The following is a 20,283-nucleotide window of genomic DNA, read 5'->3' as shown; positions in this document are numbered from 1 at the left end:
TGCAAGTGCAAGAATGTTCACCGGCTTTACGAATGTTTCAGTGTTTTCACTCTATATTGTATTTATTAAGTTTAAATAATGCAGATAAGAATTAAACAGTTTTGCAATATGGGAAATAGCAAAAATTTAATTAGTGTCCTTGTTGGATTCCCGTATTCTGAAAAATAAAATATATCTTGAATGAGGTTTGAGTAATGTCCTTATTAACATTTTTGGAACACTTAACCAGTTTTTAGTACATTTTACCAGTGGTAGGCTCCTTTGCACAGGATGCCGGCTAGATTATCGCTACCACAACGGCGCCTATTTCTGCCGTGAAGCAGTAATGTGTTTCGGTCTGAAGGGAGAGAAGTCTGGGAGAAATTCCCAGCTCATCTTTTAAATATTACAAAATATACAGTATAATCTTTGTACAATATACATCAAACAAGTTAATCTTAAAATAGCACTTACTAGCCTCATTTAATATGCAGAAGGGGTGACGCTTTAAGATTATTAATAGGTATTATAAGGGTAATAATATCAGAACAGATCATAATGAATAATAATATTATAAGTACTTAACTCTGATGTGTCCGTTCGGTGCAGCAGCCATGAGCCAAATGTGTCCAAGCCACTGTACCGAACCAACGAAACCTTAGTAGACTTAGGTTGGCAATCCTAGCTGCTTGTTCATGATTCGGAACAAGCTCCTATTGGCTGTATTGACTTTAAAATACAATTGAGCTACTTTTTAGCTTTAAGATGTCTAAACATATTGTATGTATATTTATTCAGAGTTATTTACTTCTTTATTATTATTAAATAAATTACGTAAAAGCTTAATAATCTAACAAGCGCAATAGTAGTGCCGCTCAGAGTTTTTGGGTTTTTCAAGAATCCTGAGTGTCACGGCATTGTCATTACAATCAATGACACCCATTGCCAATGCCCATTGGCAGGGCGTATCAATAACCATCAGGTGAAAGTCCTGCTCATCTCGTCCCATATTAGCATAAAATAAAAATTCTCAATCTGATCCTGTAAGGTATGCCTTAGTCGATCTCTGCCAACACTCCCCTCCAAACTTGTGTCATAAATCTCTTCAGTCAATCTACGTTCACCGATACTCTTTATATAACAACCTGCCTTACATTTTCTTCTCAATAACTGTCACTATAGTTTCTTTAACTTATCTGACTTGTTATTTTCACTTGTTTTATAACAATTGCTACTAACAGCGTGGATTTCCTCGGTTTCTGCTTGTTGAGTGTTAAGAGGCTTGTAACTAAGAATTCTATAAAATTAATATATTTTGGTTCTGTGGGTTAGTTTCAATAAAATAAACGCTTTATTCTACTTACAAGAATAAGTTTACATCTATAAATTATTGAATTTAAAATCCGATGAGTATATTCTATTATGTATAAAAAACACAATAATTTATCGCCCTTATTTCTGACATGTTTTTGTATTTCTTGGCGAACTGTTTTAATCTACGGGAAAGTAAAGATTTAATTATACGTGTACATATTATATTATATTATATGTATTTTTATGACAATAAGGGACGAGACGAGCAGGATGTTCGATGGAGACGTTCTGATGGTAATTGATACGCCTTGCCCATTACAATGCAATGCCGTACCTGCACCAGTCACGCTGGTCATTGCGAGCCAACAAGATGCCGCCTTCGCTTTCGTTTCTCTGGCTATAGTGCTCTGCTGCTTTCTAAGCATGGCAAATTTGGAACGAATACAAATTCATTTTTTTTTTAATAAAAATACGATTTAAAATTACTTACTATATTACTAAAGCTACCACCCTTTCAAAATAGTGTGACTCAGACCTGAAAAGATCGGACGCAAGAAACTCAGACAGCTTTTTTTTATAAAATTATGGTTTACAATGTAATATCGTACATTTTTTTTTAAATAAAGAACCTGAGTTAAGATAATTAAGAAGATCATTTATGTTATAATAACCTTTAAAAAATATTTTTTAACAATTCTTTTAAATTTCGTAACACATTTGTTTCGTACATTTTCTAGGATCATGTTGCAAAATCATATGCATCACCCAATAAACAACTTACTTACTCGACTCAACCGAGTATAGGCATAACAAGTTTATGTTTGTACTTGTGTTAACATTGTCGCAGTTTCTAGCAAATTCCTTTATGTATTTATGAACATATAGAACATTTTCAAAAATATATTGAGATACAACAGTCAAATGTTTATTTCTTTAAATTTTTCTCTTAATGATTCTTTAGGGCCTAGGTTATAAATAGTGTAAATAGCCCTCTTCTGCAGCACAAATATGGTTTTAATATTGGGTGCCGGACAATTATGTAAAGGGAATGTTGAGTTGGTTTGGTCATGTAGATGGCATGGATTAATATTTATCTGCATGAATTAATACAACTAATGTGGATTACAATATTAAAAAAAGGTATTAGAAGTATATTTCTCGGTGAAGTGGACGATGTACTGAAAATGGACCAGGTCAAGATTACTAAGAATGAAGGAGGGAACGAAAGCTTTGGTGTGAATGTAAGAAGCAAGACGAATTATGTCATTACTGTGGTAGATTGAGGACTATAAGCTCTTTATTTCTATTAGGTGCCTCATTTGAAGTACGATTCAAGAGCTATTTTTGTCCTTCTAAACATTTACGGCCTTACAAATAATCTTGGTATAAAGTTACACCGGATAATAAACTAAGAATAAGTAAAACGCTTACGAATAGACGCTTGCTTATGATTGGTTTATTCAGACGTATAATATTTCCCGCGTTTATTAGCAAGGTTGCGTGACATTCGTAAAAATTCAGAATTATCATATTGTAAATATTTTGCATATCCTTGGCTTATTCTCATGACTTTATACCAAGTTTATTTGTATCTCCGTTAATTTCTTACTTTGGTAGAACCTTGAGTACAACAGTTTATCGATATTAATTTTGCATCTATGGTAGAGCAATACGTTTATACATTATGTAGGAATATTACTTTTACAACACTTACCCGGAAATACATTCGTATTTGTATAATAACTGGTGCAAAAGTGCCTCATTTATTTCGTAAAAATATCCGAGCGGAAAAGTTGTATAAAAATTGATCAACTGCGATACCGAACAATTATGATTTACATACAAAGTATGTGTGAGCCTATTTTATTTTAATAAGACTGGCAAAAATACTTAAATTAGCAACATGCGTTGAATCATTTAATAACATTTGTATGGAATCTTATATCGATGGTTGATAATAATCAAGTTACCTATTGTTGTTGAACTCGTTATAATGCGTTTTTAGGGCTTAACAAAAAGGTTTTCCTTAAAAGCCATGAAAGAAGAAAAATCTTCATATGTCTGCAGTGTTGATAAGTCCGTCTGTCTGTCAATAGCATTTATATAATAAACTTATATTCTACATATCATACAATATTAAAAACATTTATAAAATAGAAATTTTAATGAAGCTTATATAATAAAACGTTTGAATCTTTATCTTATTAATTCAGTTTTATGGCGTTATTACGTAATTCCATTGATTATTTATTCTTCAGTATTCTAATCCATTGTTAATACGGCTTATGGATTAGACGGCTTATTTACATAGGAAATAACACTTAGAATAGCTTAATTGTTCATTCAAATCAATATCAATGTAAGTTCTAATTGCAATATTCATACCCATAAAATGATGATTTTAAATAAATAAAAAATGATCTTATTTATTTCAACCAATAAAGGATCATGTGTTAGTAAAAAAGTAACTTAAAACCTAGTGTAAGTACAAGATATCTTAAAATCTAAACCTTCTTAACATAGGACAGGACCGACTTGAAAGCTTATGTATCAGGTGCTGACAATCTAACCATTTTTTATAACAATAAAGGACAAGACGTGCAGTACGTTCAGCTGATGGTAATTGATATGTCCTGCCCATTACAATGCAGTGCCACTCAGGATTCTTGAAAAAACCAAAGTTCTGAGTAGCACTACAATTGCGCTCGTCTCCTTGAGACATAAGATGTTAAGTCTCGTTTTCCAAATTATTTGACCGCAACACAATAATGCTTAAACATTACTGCTTCACGGCAGAAATAGGCGCCGTTGTGGTACCCATAATCTAGCCGGCATCCTATGCACTCCTATCCCACTTACGCATTGTCGCGTAAAAACAATATATGTACGCCACAGCAAACATCCCCGTCGTAATTTAAATTTGAATCTTAGTTTAACAAGTAAACTACTATTAAATTTAGAGGCAATATATGCTAGGTTACCAATTATATTATTCCGTGTATAAGACTCGTCACGACTATTGACTGAAAAGTTCAATAATACTATCTCGACTGGGAAATGAAAACATGACTCCGAACTATTCAAATATTTGAATAGGAATATACATATTTGATTAGAATACTTTGAATCAATATTCTGAATATCTAAAAATAAGCAATGGGCGAATAAGGCGTAGTTCACATGTACGCTAATAAAATACTCGCATAATGCCTTTATTTTATTTACGGTATGTGTGGATTGATACATCTACTGTATTGTACTTTAAGTATGTACTCAATAACTATAACTATTTTTTTACTTATTAATTTCCATTTTTTTTACTTACCTACTCGCATAGGGCATTTACTAATTGACGTTTGTGTATTTGGTTGCATTACTTTGAATATATTGTAATTACAATGATTTGTAAATTTAATTGAAAATACGGACCTGTAATACCATTATGTTTTCTAAAGAGCAACCTTAGAGTTTCTTGCTCGTTCTTCTCTAAGTAAATCCGAACGAGCTGTATGAAAAAATTACATTTTTCAAATGTAATGCAATTCACCTACGAAATAAAATATTTTTGATTTGATTTGATTTGTACTGAATAATATAATTTATTGTACTGACTAACATTTGTAGGCAAGCCCAGATTGCTAATTACGTAAGTATTTAAATTAATAAATTCTTTGATTTACTCTATTACCTAGCATAAATAACGTAATAACGTAACACAATAAATTAAGGGTCCACTAGTCGATGGCTTGAACTCTAAAACTAAACTAAAATGGATGCTATCTCATCCAACATCACGTTAGAAGTATGCTACGCTATGCTAAGCTATGCTTCGGCATGCTACGTTGCGCTACGCTACGCTACTACTACTACGCTAGTGTGATCAGGCACACACACTAACACACTCCAGTATAATGAACGAATGAATTATATTATAATGAACTAGCTGACCCAGCAAACGTTGTATTGAAATGCAAAGTATTAAAAAAAATCTCAGACCTACAAAATATATCGTACATAAAATTTATCGTACTACAATAATTATTTTATTCGATTGCAATCTTGCAAACCTATTGTGGATCTGTGGATGGAACCGAATAATATAAAAATAGCGATACAAAAATAGGTGTTGTTCGTAGATGGATGAAAATTTGAAGTTGTATGTATTTTTTAATGCTGAATCATAATAAATAAATATTTAGTAGTGGGTCACCCTTATCATTCAGGGGTATAATAAATAGATGTTGGCCGATTCTCAGACCAGCCCGATACGCACAAAAAATTTCATACAAATAATACAAAAGTTTGGTAATAAACACCGCGACACGAGAATTTTATGTATTAGATGTAATTTTATAAATGGACCATTGGACCTATGGATATTTTGATAAAACTACTGAATAATAAGTACCTGTTCAAATTAAACTTATTTTAATTTTCAAGTAACTAATCTGTCCCTACGTGGTAACAGTTTTGCCATTTTCATATTTACGCCCAAAGATCAGTTAATGTTACTGTCGTGACATATAGTTTCAACGCATATAACATTCAAGATATGTATTAGTTTCTACTTTTTTGTTTTAATACAAGGCTAGATAATATTGAGACAAATAAATATTACGTTTAATTAACGTACATAGTCAATCAGGGTAGTAATCGCCATACTTCGTTTGTATAATTTTAATGAAAATAAGGGACGCGACGACTAGGACGTTCAGCTGATGGTAATTGATACGCCCTGCCCATTACAATGCTGTGTCGCTCAGTATTCTTGAAAAACCCCAAAAATTCTGAGCGGCACTACAACTCCTCTTGTCACTTTGAGACATAAGATGTTAAGTCTCATTTGCCCAGTAATTTCACTAGCTACGGCGCCCTTCAGACCGAAACACAGTAATTCTTACAAATAGACGCCGTTGTGGTACCCATAATCTAGCCGGCATCCTGTGCAAAGGAACCTCCCACTGGTAAATATATAATGACCGTCAGGTGCAACCTTTACTGATATTTTAATGTATTCAAAATAAGAAAGAACATATTAAAGGTAACAGGAATTAAAGTTATATTTTCTTCAGTATTATGTAAAGTTTGTTCATTAAAAAATGCTTAGTAAGTAGTATTACGGCAGCTTATAATGTATGCTTGCAATTTGTTGTATACAACACTAGACCCTTCAGTAATCTGGTTAAGCCTTCAATTCATAATGGGGTTAAGTGCATGGTGCATTCAGAGCTCATAATGGCTTTGACTAGAAATAGCTAATTGGAATTATTACACAATTTCATTCAAAACTAAAAGTTTTGTTAAAAATAATTGATTAAATTCAAATTTAAAATTAAGTTAATTTATAGAGAGATACTTTTAATTATCTGATGTTTATTCAGAACAATTATTGGATTTCCTTGTGTTTTGATCTCTTGGTCCAATTGCCCTTGCTCCATTAATAGCGGCTTCAGGAAATGACACAGTTTTAAATTATCACATGCTTTAAATATAAAAAAAATATTTTAGCTAGAGACATAGATATTATTAACACATACAATTTTTAACAGAACTTTGGTGTGTAGTTTCATCAGCATTTGTTGTAGTTTTAGAATATTTCTTTTATTTTAAATATATTTAGCCGTTTAACATTTAACGATGTTTTAATAACAATGAATAAATGATCTGAGTGAAAACATATCACAAAGCAAGCGTGCTACGATATGATCCCAATCATACCTCACTGCTCTCGTCTCTGTAACTTCACACTAACGCCCGAGATTAATAATCAATCCTAATCCAATGTTTCGTATTGAGGATTGATATTTAAAAAAAAATATTGGGTTAAGCATGCCAATAATCAATCCATAGATAGAGATTTAAATCTTATCAATCACACAATCTTTGAGAGTACGGATCTACGGACGGCCGTTTTAAGTAACGTATCCGTAGTTACGGATACATTGCTATCACCGTTTAGTGACAAGATCTTATCTATCCATAGTTATGTCTAATAAAGTTATAGTACAATGCTTTATGTCGATAGGTTATTGAAATGTAAAAGCGTAAAAGGATAGATTTGTCTACCTCTACTAACTTAAACAAAAGATAGTTAGGTAGGTGGTAAGTAGATGTATTCTGTGAACAACAGAAACAGAAAAACAGAAAAAAAACAATAAATTTTGGTGGTTCCTTATACTTTTTTTTCATCAAACCCATACGGGGTAGCCTATCTTTGGATAGGCCATCAAAAATGTTATACTTACTGAATTTTCAAAACTGAATAGTTTAAATGTGTCCCTCCCCCCCCCCCAGTAACTCCTAAAATAAGAGAATGATAAAACTAAAAAAATATATGATGGACACTACCATGGAAACTTCTACCGAAAATTATTTTGAACGAGGTCTAGTAAGTACTGTTTTTTAATACGTCATAAATAACTTAATTTGGTAAAAGTTACAACGAACTACAAGAACTTCTATATTATGTTACCTACTTGCTGCTACGGAACCCTTCATGGGCGAGTCCGACTCTCACTTGGCGGTTTTTTTATAGCACGAAACCCAACATCCTACAGAATTGGAAAAGATTTAATAAGTTTCGTAACATTATCAAGAGTTTGTATGCAGTTTATCGATAAACTTGACAGCTCGCATAAGTGCTGTAGATACTATTTCATAAGTACTCTTTGGAATTTTTAGTTGATACTTCACTGCAGAGGTAAGAACACTCGAAAAAGGTATTCTTCTCGTTTCATGCGGGCTAGCATTGATGTTGACATCATATTGCCTTGGAGTAAGAAATTAAATGGAAGGTATTTTATTAAGGCACGGACTGGCTAGGATTGTAAATGCTACAATATGTGTGTTGATTATGTGGCCAATCTACAAATGGGCATTTATTTTCTGTATTTCTTTTGTTTATTCAAAATTTACATAATAAATTGAATAATTGTTCGGTTAAAGTTTTAGAAAAGTACTTATTCTATTAAATTCTTTAAAAAAGAATTTTGTTTTCGCTGGAAATTCAAAGATTTTTGACTCTAAGTTTATTTTTAGGAAGCAACTTACAAATTTTCTATTGAATATTTCTAATCATAATTTATATATTTCTTTTGTGCGTCTGTTGTTACTGAACTCCTCCTAAAAGGCTTGACCAATTTTAATGAAACTTTCTGTGTGTCTTCAGATGGATTCGAGAATGGTTTAGATTCTAATTGAACTACCTCCTAAACGGTTGGACCGATTTTGATGATTTTTTGTGTGTTCCAGTGAATTTGAGATTGGTATGTGTCTTCAGGTGAATTCGAGAATGGTTTAGATTCACAATAATTGAACTACCTCCTAAACGGATGGAGTGATTTTGATGATTTTTATGTGTGTTCCAGTGAATTTTAGATTGGTTTAGATTCTCAATTCCGTCCATATAATATAATTCTCCTGCTCATGTGTATGTTAGTGAACTCCTCCTAATAGCTGGACCGATTTTTCAAATTTAAGACGTGTGTACAGGACACCGTCTGTCGGGTCCACTAGTTATATATAAATATTCTATAACACCTTCTTTATGCACAATATTTTTTGCGTCGGAATATTTTCATTGCGTTATGTTGTAATCGACTCTCTAAGAAACCAAGTTTTGTAGATATTGAGGTATGACCGCGCCTTAAATCAATATCATTATGTTATGGGTTTTGAGCTTACCTGTATAAATACAACTGGACAGGCTGTTCCATATGTTTGACAGCAATTTTTTTGTGTCTATTTGAAGCGCCACTCGCGAGCATCCAGAGAACTAATTTTGACGTATAATTTTTGATTTTTTAAATAGTTTCACGCTATCTATCGATGTGTGCTGAGGTTGCCATCACTAGGTTTAGTTAACACTATTTAATATACGTTCACAAATATCGTCACCTTTTTGCTCTTAATAGTGATTTTCATTATTATAACACGAGAAATAAGGGATTGCTTGTAACTAATTCTAGTAGGCTTCATAAGATACATAATAGCTTTAAGGGAAATGTATACACTTCTATAATAAAGTCCCAGCCACTGTTCAGGCATTATCTATAAATAAATTTAAATGTTTTATAAAAACGCCACTACTGAATATCTAAATGATCGGACAGCCTGGGACTAGATTGTGATTATTTTATACCGATAGAAATGACTGTACAATATTGTATATTTTTATTGAAAAGAGCGCAAAAAAAGAATGCTAGGAGAGTTTCTTGCGCCGCTTCTTCTCTCTCAGAGCGCCATTTGTTTCCGAAGCGGTAGAAGTATCTAGTAGTTATTAGAAATGACATCAAAAATAATTCTAAAGGAATCAATTTTGAGAAATTAAATGCGTTTATGCCTTTTAGTACTGCAGACTCTCACTACATGGCCAACAGCGCCAAAATGGCGAATATCAAACAGGCACAAAGGCACTTTGACAGCCGCCAGTCCAGTGGTATATAGTAGAGGTCTGTGGTTTTGAGATGTTTCAGGTTTGTTCATTTATGTACAACCCGGTTATATTGTCTCTGGACGTCACGTTGATGACGTCACATAGTCGCTTTGTTACGGTGTACAAAACAAGCATTATGTACTAAATAACATCCTATCATTAGTATTAATACATAAACCACGATTTCTTTTTTCTGTATTATAGATTCATATAAAGGGATTGTGTTGTGATACTGATTACACAGATACATGATTACAGAACTAATAACAACAAAAGTCAAAACGTAACAATAAAAATTTTAAAATCAATGCAGTGATAGCACGAAAATATCACGACATGTACCTAACGCAGGGGTGCTCAAGCTTGAACTGCTGGCGATCTACCTCAAAATTGTTAGACTACGATCGATCGGCTCTGAGAGGCTTCAAGTATGTGTGATGAAGGATTGTCGTCTAGGTAGAGTGTCACGATGACATAGATATTAGTTTTGCGCAAAATATGCATTTTTTTAATCAATGTAAGCGTAGGTCAGCTCTTAAATGTCAATGAAAAAACTCATAATTATTATTCAAAATTGCGAGTTTATTGGTTCTTACAAAACAAACGCGTTCTAAAGTTCTAAGCTTAACTAAATAGTGACTTTGGATGGTGAAGCGTGACACTGCATGTCCTGAGCATACTTTTCATAAGATGGTACGTAATTACCGATTTTAGTTTATTATACCGGATTTTTTTCTCGAGATCGACTCAAAAAGCACTCGCGATCGACCTGTCGATCCCGATCGACCGTTTGAGCACCCCTGACCTAACGTTAATGAAACTGTAAGGCGTACTGACGCAACAGGACGTGCACGAGGGGGTGAAAGCGGAACGGGAGGGGGCATTACGTTCCAGCAAGGTCCAGAAATAATGTGGCTTTGTAGTTGGTTGATTTCCTGGATTCGATAAATATTATGAAATTTATCAGAATAGTAACTGTCTCCTAATTAACGTAGTCTTCAAAACTGATGACTCTTACTGACACGCGCACTGAGTTTCGTGGTACCATCGACAAAATTGATTTATGACCCACTTTGATGACAATTATTTTAAAATCATAAAAAGAGGTTTTGTTCGCTATCGTGCACGTTGCACTTAGTATGGATTGAACGTGAAAATAATGTGTCGTTACTGATCAAAGATCAATGCAATTCTAACCTTTGTTATGTGTATGTTTGCACGAAAAAGATTGTAAGACAATTAATGGTGAACTGTCACTTGTGACACGGTGTGACACTATAACAAAAAACTTAAACACGTGTTGAACACTCCTTTAAAAAAGTTCTATTACAAATCTGTGTCTGTTATTTAGTTAAACAATATTTTGACATTGCTTATTTTTAAACACGAGTTGAAGCTTGTCTCAGGTATGTCTATCGGATAGATCATATTCATATGGAAGATTTAGATTATATTATGGTGACAAACAGATGATTCCTTTAATTATTTCTGTACACTTTAGTTTATGTTGTGCTTAACGACGATTTAGTTAAACACTGTTTCGTAAAGGAAAATGATAAACTCCATTTTAGAAGTTGTGATTGTTAGGTCACTGTCAAACAAACCACGTGCTTAGGCATTAATGATTTAAACATGAACTAAGTCGTAATAATACCGTCAGTGTCTAATAAAATGATAACAGTTACTGAGGAAATGTATGTTCAAGCTAATTTCGATCTTCTTGTTATGACTGTAGGAAAATGAACTTAAAGATGGTCAACACTATATAGGAATACATCAAAAAGTACCGTTTGTCTACTGCTTCCGTCAACAATTCGACTTGGTTGGTTTATAATATATAATTATTGGAATTAGGGTGACCCTATTCTCAATTCTAAAAAAAATTGTGTCCTTTTTGTGACATCATATTTTTACTTTGTTATTTTACTTATTTCATTCAATAATAAAAAAAATAATAAATTTCTACTTTACTTGGTCTCAGACAGATGACAAAGATATCTTCGAAGTTATAATACTTGTTATTGTTTATATAATTATTAGCTAACAAGGTCTGAATATGGAAAACAAAATAACATAGAAAGTTTGCCTTTCCGGTTGGTTGGATGACAAGAAGGACTGAAAAAGTACATCTCTCAAATGATTACCGTTCTGTGCAATATTCATTAGAATCACAACACGCATTCATTACGATGTAAGTATTAAACATTATTATAACTAAGGACATTAATTATATGCCAGCCAACGAAATAATAAATAAAGCACTTTTAACGTTTTTACATTAGATTTTCCTTAAAAGTTAGATTTTTATTATTATTTTAGCCATCCCAACTTTTCGTGACCTTTTAAGAGCACGTTTTCAGGGGGACTGCCTGCTCTGAAAGAAGCTGAACACTTGCTCTGAAAAGGTCACGAACGCCGGGATTTACGCAAACACTAATTTAAAAACACAGTTACAATTACACACTTTATAAGGCCGTTTTCAATAACGTATCTCTGGTTACGGATACATTGCTGTCACCGTTTTTTGACAAGATCTTATCTATTCATAGTTATGTCCAATATTGTCCAATGCTTTATGTCGATAGGTTATTGAAATGTAAGTAAGTGTAAAAGCATAGATTTGTCTACCTCTTTTACTAGAGAGTTTAACTTACGTTAAACTAAGGATAGATAATAATAATATTGACACACATTTTACACTAAACTATCTTGCCCCAAGTTAAGCATATATGGCCTGTGTTATGGGTTACAAGACAATGATATATTTAATACAATATACTTACTTATACATAAATTTATATAAATATACATAAATACATTTATACATCCATGACTCGGAAACAAACATCCATATTCATCATATAAATGTTTGCACCTACCGGGATTCGAACCCGGGACCTCTAGCTTAGTAGGTAGGATCGCTAACCACTCGGCTATACTATAGATAGCTTATTGAAAACGGACGTTAAGTAATCCTTTATAAGTATTTGATTTAATCAATTTATATTTATTAGCTGGTGAACGCATATACAACCTTTGTTGGAAATTTTTTAAAGTAAATTTTTCAAAAAATTATACTATTCTAAGTGATAAGTACATAAACGTTTAAATACATAATATATCCATAAATTTTTGGCTTCGTAGAGCCCTTTAATAGCCCTTAATTACTAAGCCTTGATAATTGCTTCGAAGTAGGTACTCAACAAGATCATTCATATTTTTAGGAGTTATATCAAAAATTAACATGTTTTTGAACATTGAGTAGTGGAGTAGCCCTTTATATTCAGTTGAAACGAATATTTGACGTTACAGAATTACGTATTTGTACTGTCATGGAGACACAGAAAATGATTTATGAAACAATTATTATAAACGCTTTCATCAAATATTTATTTCAAAATCATTCTTTCTTATTTAGGCTATAGGGAAGTCATTAGAGGAATGTCGTCACGGAGCGATTATCGCTCGTTTGCTGTTGTCGATTAGTATTTGGGCTTAATTTCAACTTTCAAATTTTAAAATCTCTTGAGCTCTTAAATCTTTTGTTGTAAATTTGGAAATGCCCGAGTGAGATACACAAAATAAGATACAAATTAATTTTGAAGATCAGAAATATTGTTTAGGGGTTTAATAATATCAACTTGATTAAGAAAAATAAAGAAAACTGCCGGCAGTCATAAATTTATAAGAATCGATTACCGTATCGGGACTTGGCAAGTTTTTGGAAATGAATTTTTTTATGACAATTAGGGACGAAATGAGCAGGGAACTCAGCTAATGGGTATTGATACGCCCTGTCCATTACAATGCAGTGCCGCTCGGGATTGTTTAAAAACCCAACAATTCTGAGGGGCACTATATTTGCGCTCGTCATCTTGAGACATACCATTTTAAGTCTCATTTGCCCAGTAATTTTATTAGCTACGGCACCCTTCAGACCAAAACACAGTAATGCTTACACATTACTGATTATATCCATAATCTAGCTGGCATCCTGTGTAAAGGAGCCTCCCACAAATGAAATGAAGCCCTTCGAAATAAAATGAATAAAATATTGTCATAATATAAGTGAATTGATATTCATCAAATTTCATGTGTCCGTTAGTTCCCGGATGATTTATAATTACAATCGGACCCGGTAGGTTGGTCTGCGATTATGTCGTGGGACTATTTCTCTTACTAGATATGACGAAAATCTGTTATCTTCATCATAAGTGTGTTGTAATTTTAATAATGTCCAAGCAACGTTCTAGCACGATAAATGTGACAGGTCCACAAGTATTATACTTAAAGTTCCTATACTCAGTTTCAATAGAAAGGACACTTGAATAATAGTTTATACCTTAGATCTCTTATACGTCTAGATAGACCGTGACAGCTGTGAAAACGTATAAAAATAGAGGTTAACAGTCTATTTTGAGCAATTCACGCACAGTAACACAAAGTGACATACAAATCTCGAGTGTAAGACGTAGCTTGTCACGCATATAAGAGGCTCTATCTAGGCGTATAAGTTATCTAAGTTTTATACATTATATTATGTAAATATGTCATCCAACGGAGCGTATGGAATGCAGCAGAGGATCAGGTTCTGGCTCGGCGCCTGCTGATGAAGAACGTTACCGGGAACTAGTCAAGGAGAATGAGGAATTGCAAAAAATAATCACACAGGTGACTAAACGTAGTTAACTTAGCTGTTATCTGTACTAATACACAGACTCTCTCCGCTCTCGCCACTGAATTAGGATCAAATGGCATGTTTGCGATGTCCAAACACTAGCTTTAAGTTACGAAACCAAAACAAACTCAAATTGTTTACTTTTAATGCCACTGAAGCAATGTAAGCAGTACGGCAACGATAACGATAATGAGACGAAGTTCGATATTTATCCTATTCACAACTTATGCGTAAAAAAAACAAAGTTAAGTGGGTAGTTTGTAATTTTTTCGTCACTACATTTCTTTCACACTTGACTTATTTATGCCCAATAACTTACAACTGCGATAACATCAAAATTTGCCACTTTAAAAGGGTGGGCGGTTAATTGTGCCGCTGAGTGTATTATAAAGAGGAAAGATTTGAATGTTTGTTTGCATTGAATAGGCTCTGAAACTACTGAACCGATTTGAATCATTCTTTCACTGTTGTAAAGCTAAATAATTTCCGAGTGACATGGGCTATATTGTATTTTCAAAAAAATTGGAATCCTTACTAAACCTCGAATAATGTAACTCAAGGTATAAAAAAATTATCTGATATATTATTTATATCGCGTGCGCTACGAAAACTATTGATGATAGAATAAAATAAATGTAATATGACTTTGCTGAACACATCATTATTATTAACAAAAAGTGTCGCGATAGCACATGTTATAAGTGTTTTTACACGCTTTTTATTAGTTTCACTTGTATGTATGTTTGTTTGTAACCGACCAATTGGGCGCGAGTTTGACCCACTTTAAACGACCAGATTTCGTTCAAACTTCGTAGATTTATAGAGGACCGATTACAATACATTAATTTGATAAATTTATTGAATTTTTCAATTTGCAAAATAAGATATTTGTTAATTTATATAATTTTTCATCTATCGTTCGGTTCGGTTTTCTTATAAAAGCGTGTTTTTATAGTTTTTTAAACAATTATTTATTTACACTGTTTAAAACTAATATTGATGTCGCTACTACGTCCTCAGTTGTGTGTACGCGGAAGAAGTCGCGGGGTATCAGCTAGTTTAATATATTTCATGAAAACTTACTATTCACAACTATGAGTTTTTATATTCATTAGTTATGTTCTTTGACACATAATAATATGGACGTTCTAGATTGTTTTGTAATTCATTAATTGTTTTAGGTATAATTTTGCTTTGCATTATTTTTATGTAGACAATAAAGGTATGCTTTACGATTGATTAAAATTAACATTACGAGCTTTGAGTAAATATGTACAGTGAGACATATTATTAATAAATATAGAAAATAGTAGAGGTATTATAATTGAGCCTTGCGGGACACCAGATTCTTCTGCAACCTGATAATAATACCTGAGTTATAGGCAATCTTTGGTATTGAATTATAATTTCTGTACAATGATCTTATGATATACCTTGTCAAATCAAACGCTTTCTGATAGTCTCTGTACATTGGTGCATAAAATGTTTCGCCCTAATTGCACTTATTAGTTCACCTATTATGTTACGCTTCCAATTGTTCTTCTTCTTTTTCTTAAGGCTCTATTCTCACTACATCTTTTTGACAATATTCTTCGCAGCATGATTTAATGCTCTCCGTCAGTGTGAACGTCCATTTCTCAATCAATTGTTGCTCAGCACTTTGGAATAATTCTTATAGATAACTTACTCTGAATTTTAGCTTTTCAAAATGAAAAACCAATTGACCAATTCAATTTACAGACATTGAAATGTGTACAAATAATTTGACAATTGTTAAGTAGCTCCAAATTAACTACTTCTTCAATATTATTACTACAAGGCAAACGAGGTGAACAGCTACAGCTGTTGATTCAAAATCACTTTGTTAATATTATTATGGAAACTTTCATACACCATTTATGGTTATTACGACTACACAATTTTCACATATGCAACGGTAAATACTTCATCATATTCTTAAGTGTGTATATAATGTGTTATAAATACAAATGTCCTGATGTTTGTTTTCTCTGAATGGATTGCATGAAGTGCAGTTTAGTTCAACTTGTATTTATTTCGAATTGGGATTCATAATTAGTTTTGTTTCCAATATTTGTTTTGTGTGGACATATTTTCAGTGAGAGAATTTATTGACGCACGGTTGGCAGTTCTACTGTGAAACAATTTCAGTATAAAAACAGGGAGCATATTTTACGAAATAATTCGTGATGTTATGAAATATTATTGGTAAATTAATAAAAAACAGTATTTTATTAATTATGTTCAGAGCAACGTCTGTCGGGTCAGCTTGTGTGTTATAAAAATTAAGAGAAAAAAGATTTGTAAGTTATCTCAAAACTTATATGGAGGTAATAATTGCACAAAACACGAAAAAATACGCAAAAACTTGGTAGTTATTTCTCATTTAAATAAAAATACAAAACAACCCAGTTTTTATAGTCGAACTGAGATTACTTCACAAGAAACAATGGCTCACATTTTAAAAGTTTCACGAATTTTCTGCACAAGTTGAATGACTGTTACTCACTGTTGTGTTTTTATTATTGTAATGTTCGTTTTATTCCCTGATGGAATACTTAATTTAAACTTAGTGTATAAATTTAGCTAACAAAAAGCGCTGTAGGTTTATAAAAACATGGTTATATTTAAAATAGGACAGGTCACCAGCAGCCTAGCGAAACTCTCTAAGAATAAAGCGATTCACTCGATTGTATGAAACGTGCAGTCATTGATAGATTGACTGATGACGGCTATAATGTTCGCTTTCAAACCGGATTATACTTCGTCGCCAATCGCCATTCTGTAATTACTACTATTTCATACATATGTCAAATCACTGCACGCTACATACTACACTAAATTTAAATTTTTACTTAAGCAGTACCGCCTCTTATTACATAGTATTACATCCTCTTTGGCCACCAGACCTTTTTATTCCTTAACGTTACAATTGTATATTGCCTATGGTGGCTTGTACAGAATATATTTAACTTTAAAACCATTGACGTTCTATCCTACTAATATTATAAATGTGAAAGTTTGTATGTCTGGATGTATATTTGAACTTCTTTAACGCAAAGTTTTGATGAAACTTTGCAATAATATAGCTTACACACCAGAATAACAAATAGGCTATAATTTATAAAACTATAGTGTGAATTATACAAAATATAAAAGAAGTGTGATTGTTTGTAATGAATACAACTAGCGCCATCTCTTATCAACTAGCAAGCAAAAGATCAATACAATTTATATGTCAAAACGTTTGCCGGGTCAGCTAGTACGTAATATAGGCAAATCACAACGTATAACAACAAAGCCAAAATATAGAACATGCCACAAATAACACTATAATAAGCACCGTCAACTATATCTATACATTGCCACATTTACTCCTGTTATTGAAAATATTATTAGTCTGGATAATGTTATGCATGTACATCTTAATCTCAACTGTCATAGCCATGTTAATACCAGGGACAGACATAAACTTATAATGCCTACTACTCGGCTAAGTTGAATTAGTAAGTCTTTTGTGGTCACCTAAAAATTCGGATTGTTCAAAATTCCAGCAGAAGTTTTTTGTTATGATCAGAACTCCTTTTCTGGAGTCACCTAGTTTGTTATTAAATTTTCATACGTGTAAAATTTTTTCATGAGTTTCACTCATTTTGATACAGAAAAGCTTTTAAGAATTCAATTTTGTTTTCTGAAATATAATAAATTTTATACACACTATAGGTATGCAAAAAGTATTTTTCACCAACCTAATATATCGATGTGTTTATACTCGTACATATATTAATTTACCAGTTTCTTTATTATCAAAGGATCTCCACATTACAAATTAAATTTACTCACCAATGGATTGGGTCTGATAAAAAAATTGCAAATAGTGGTGACTTGCCGATAAACAAGACCTCAACAGAGTTCCATTACTCTCCAACTCCCCTCAAAGATACGCGATACCCTCTCATGTTTATTTGGGTCAAGCTTTGACAAAAGATTTTCGAACACATTTTTCTGTATTCGGACTTTACGACTGCAGAATCGACATTAAACTTTTAGTAGAGTATTTGGTATCCTTTTTTTATTCACTAGGTATGTTTGTTTTGTCAATTGAGATTTTGGGGAAGTTGCAAGTTTTCACAAGCATTGAATGAAAACATAATCTGAGTGTATTGAAAACATAATATTTATTTATATTTTAAAATACTTCCAAAAATTGTTACATCGATAAAATACTAATCTATACAATTATCACAGAATACAGATCAAACGTATTCTGAGACAGTGACACATAATTAGATGTATAACTTATAAAAGAAGTCAGATCATTCTCTGAAAAAAAATTCAATAGCAAAAAATTGCAATATTCAAAATTGAAAACTATGAAATTAATAATAGGTTGTTTTTTAAATTTGGGTATCATGAAATATGTCAACCTCTTTGGTTAGTTCTGGCTATGGGTTGGTATAAATGACAGGTTGCTTGTCGGGGTATTCTGCGTGGGACTTTCAAATGGAAGGACTGCAAGGGTGGAGAACAATAGACGAGAGAAAGCTTTGGCAGGACCGAGAAAGTGTATTTTTAACGAGGCGACTGAGACAGAAGGGACGCAAAATTGGCATTATTTTTAAATCCAAGATGGCTGCTGTTAACATTATTGTCGCATCATAATAATATGGTTATCGTTTTCGAGATTCTCGGGAAGCATAGAATGAATTTGGGAACATTTATAAAATCATATAGATATTAATGATTAAATTCCGTCCAATTTTCAACGCGGGGAGTTTGTAAATATTTTATTAAGCACTGGTTTTTACACGCTTTTTATTAGCTTCACCTGTATGTTTATATGTTTGTAACCGACTCATTTGGGCGCGATTTTGACCCACTTTATAGGGTCAGATTTCGTTCAAACTTCGTAGATTTATCGAGGACCGATGACAATACATTAATATGATAAATTGATTTGATTATCAAGAATTGGTGTTAATTTTAAACTTAAAACTATAAATTCAAATTTTTTAATTCGGTTTTCTATAAAAAGCGTGTTGTATAGTTTTTTTTAACTACTATTTTTTTAACATATAACCATAAAGACAGTCATAAATTATCTCTCCTATAAAAAAGTCTAAACGTCGATAACTCAAGAAATTTCTTTCAGGTACTTCTCGCATCGAAGGTATAAGATGAATTCAAGAAAAGATGACAGTTTTGCAATTGAATAGCCATAATGGCAGATTTAGATTCAATAATATTTTAATATAAAAATTCTTTCACATTCAACGGTTCTGTTCTTAAAAGTTCTTGCTTGAAATACAATTAATCGGTTCTTATTACGTTAAAGTGAGATATTATTATTATTATATTTACATGCATCTGCATATTTTGTGAAATTTATTTACTTTGTTAACTTCCAACTGTTGACTAATTCATAAAATCATCATTTATATATTTAGAAAAATAAAAGCTTGTCTGTTCTGCTTGTATGAGTTTTAGTTTATGTTTATTTATTTTTTTTTATTGATTCGAAATTATTATCTTGATAATTCATTGTGGTGGCTAATGTATTGAACATTACGCAATTTCAATGTGATACGCCTAACTTCCTATTTTCGATAATTTGTCAGGAGGCTCTACTGACTACATAAGTATTTTTTTTATGAAAAAAGGGACGAGACGAGCAAGATGTTCAGCTGATGGCAATTGATACGCCCTGCCCATTAAAATGCAGTACCGCTCAGGATTCTTGAAAATCCCCAAAAATGCTGAGTGGCACTACAGCTGCGCTCATCACCTTGAGACATAAGATGTTAAGTCTCATTTGCCAAGAAATTTCACTAGCTAAGGCGCCCTTCATAATGAAACACAG

The 20,283-nt window shown here is 32.5% G+C and overlaps 1 protein-coding gene and 1 pseudogene across 1 annotated transcript; both read left to right on the top strand.

Annotated features, from left to right (window-relative positions):
* Window positions 1-19,698, top strand: part of LOC126965583 (gamma-aminobutyric acid type B receptor subunit 1-like) — a 78,801-nt pseudogene extending 59,103 nt beyond the window's left edge.
* LOC126965581 (gamma-aminobutyric acid type B receptor subunit 1-like) lies at window positions 1,564-14,416 on the top strand. The gene is made up of 2 exons (XM_050809218.1): window positions 1,564-1,714; window positions 14,316-14,416. The coding sequence occupies exons 1-2, from the start codon at window positions 1,564-1,566 to the stop codon at window positions 14,414-14,416; spliced, it is 252 nt and encodes an 83-aa protein (XP_050665175.1).
* Window positions 19,699-20,283: the final 585 nt, after the last annotated feature.

The sequence above is a fragment of the Leptidea sinapis genome, chromosome 8, assembly GCF_905404315.1.
Source record: "Leptidea sinapis chromosome 8, ilLepSina1.1, whole genome shotgun sequence".
Lineage (NCBI taxonomy): Eukaryota > Metazoa > Arthropoda > Insecta > Lepidoptera > Pieridae > Leptidea > Leptidea sinapis.
Note: the sequence above shows the minus strand (reverse complement) of the source record. Positions and strands in the feature narration are given on the sequence as shown.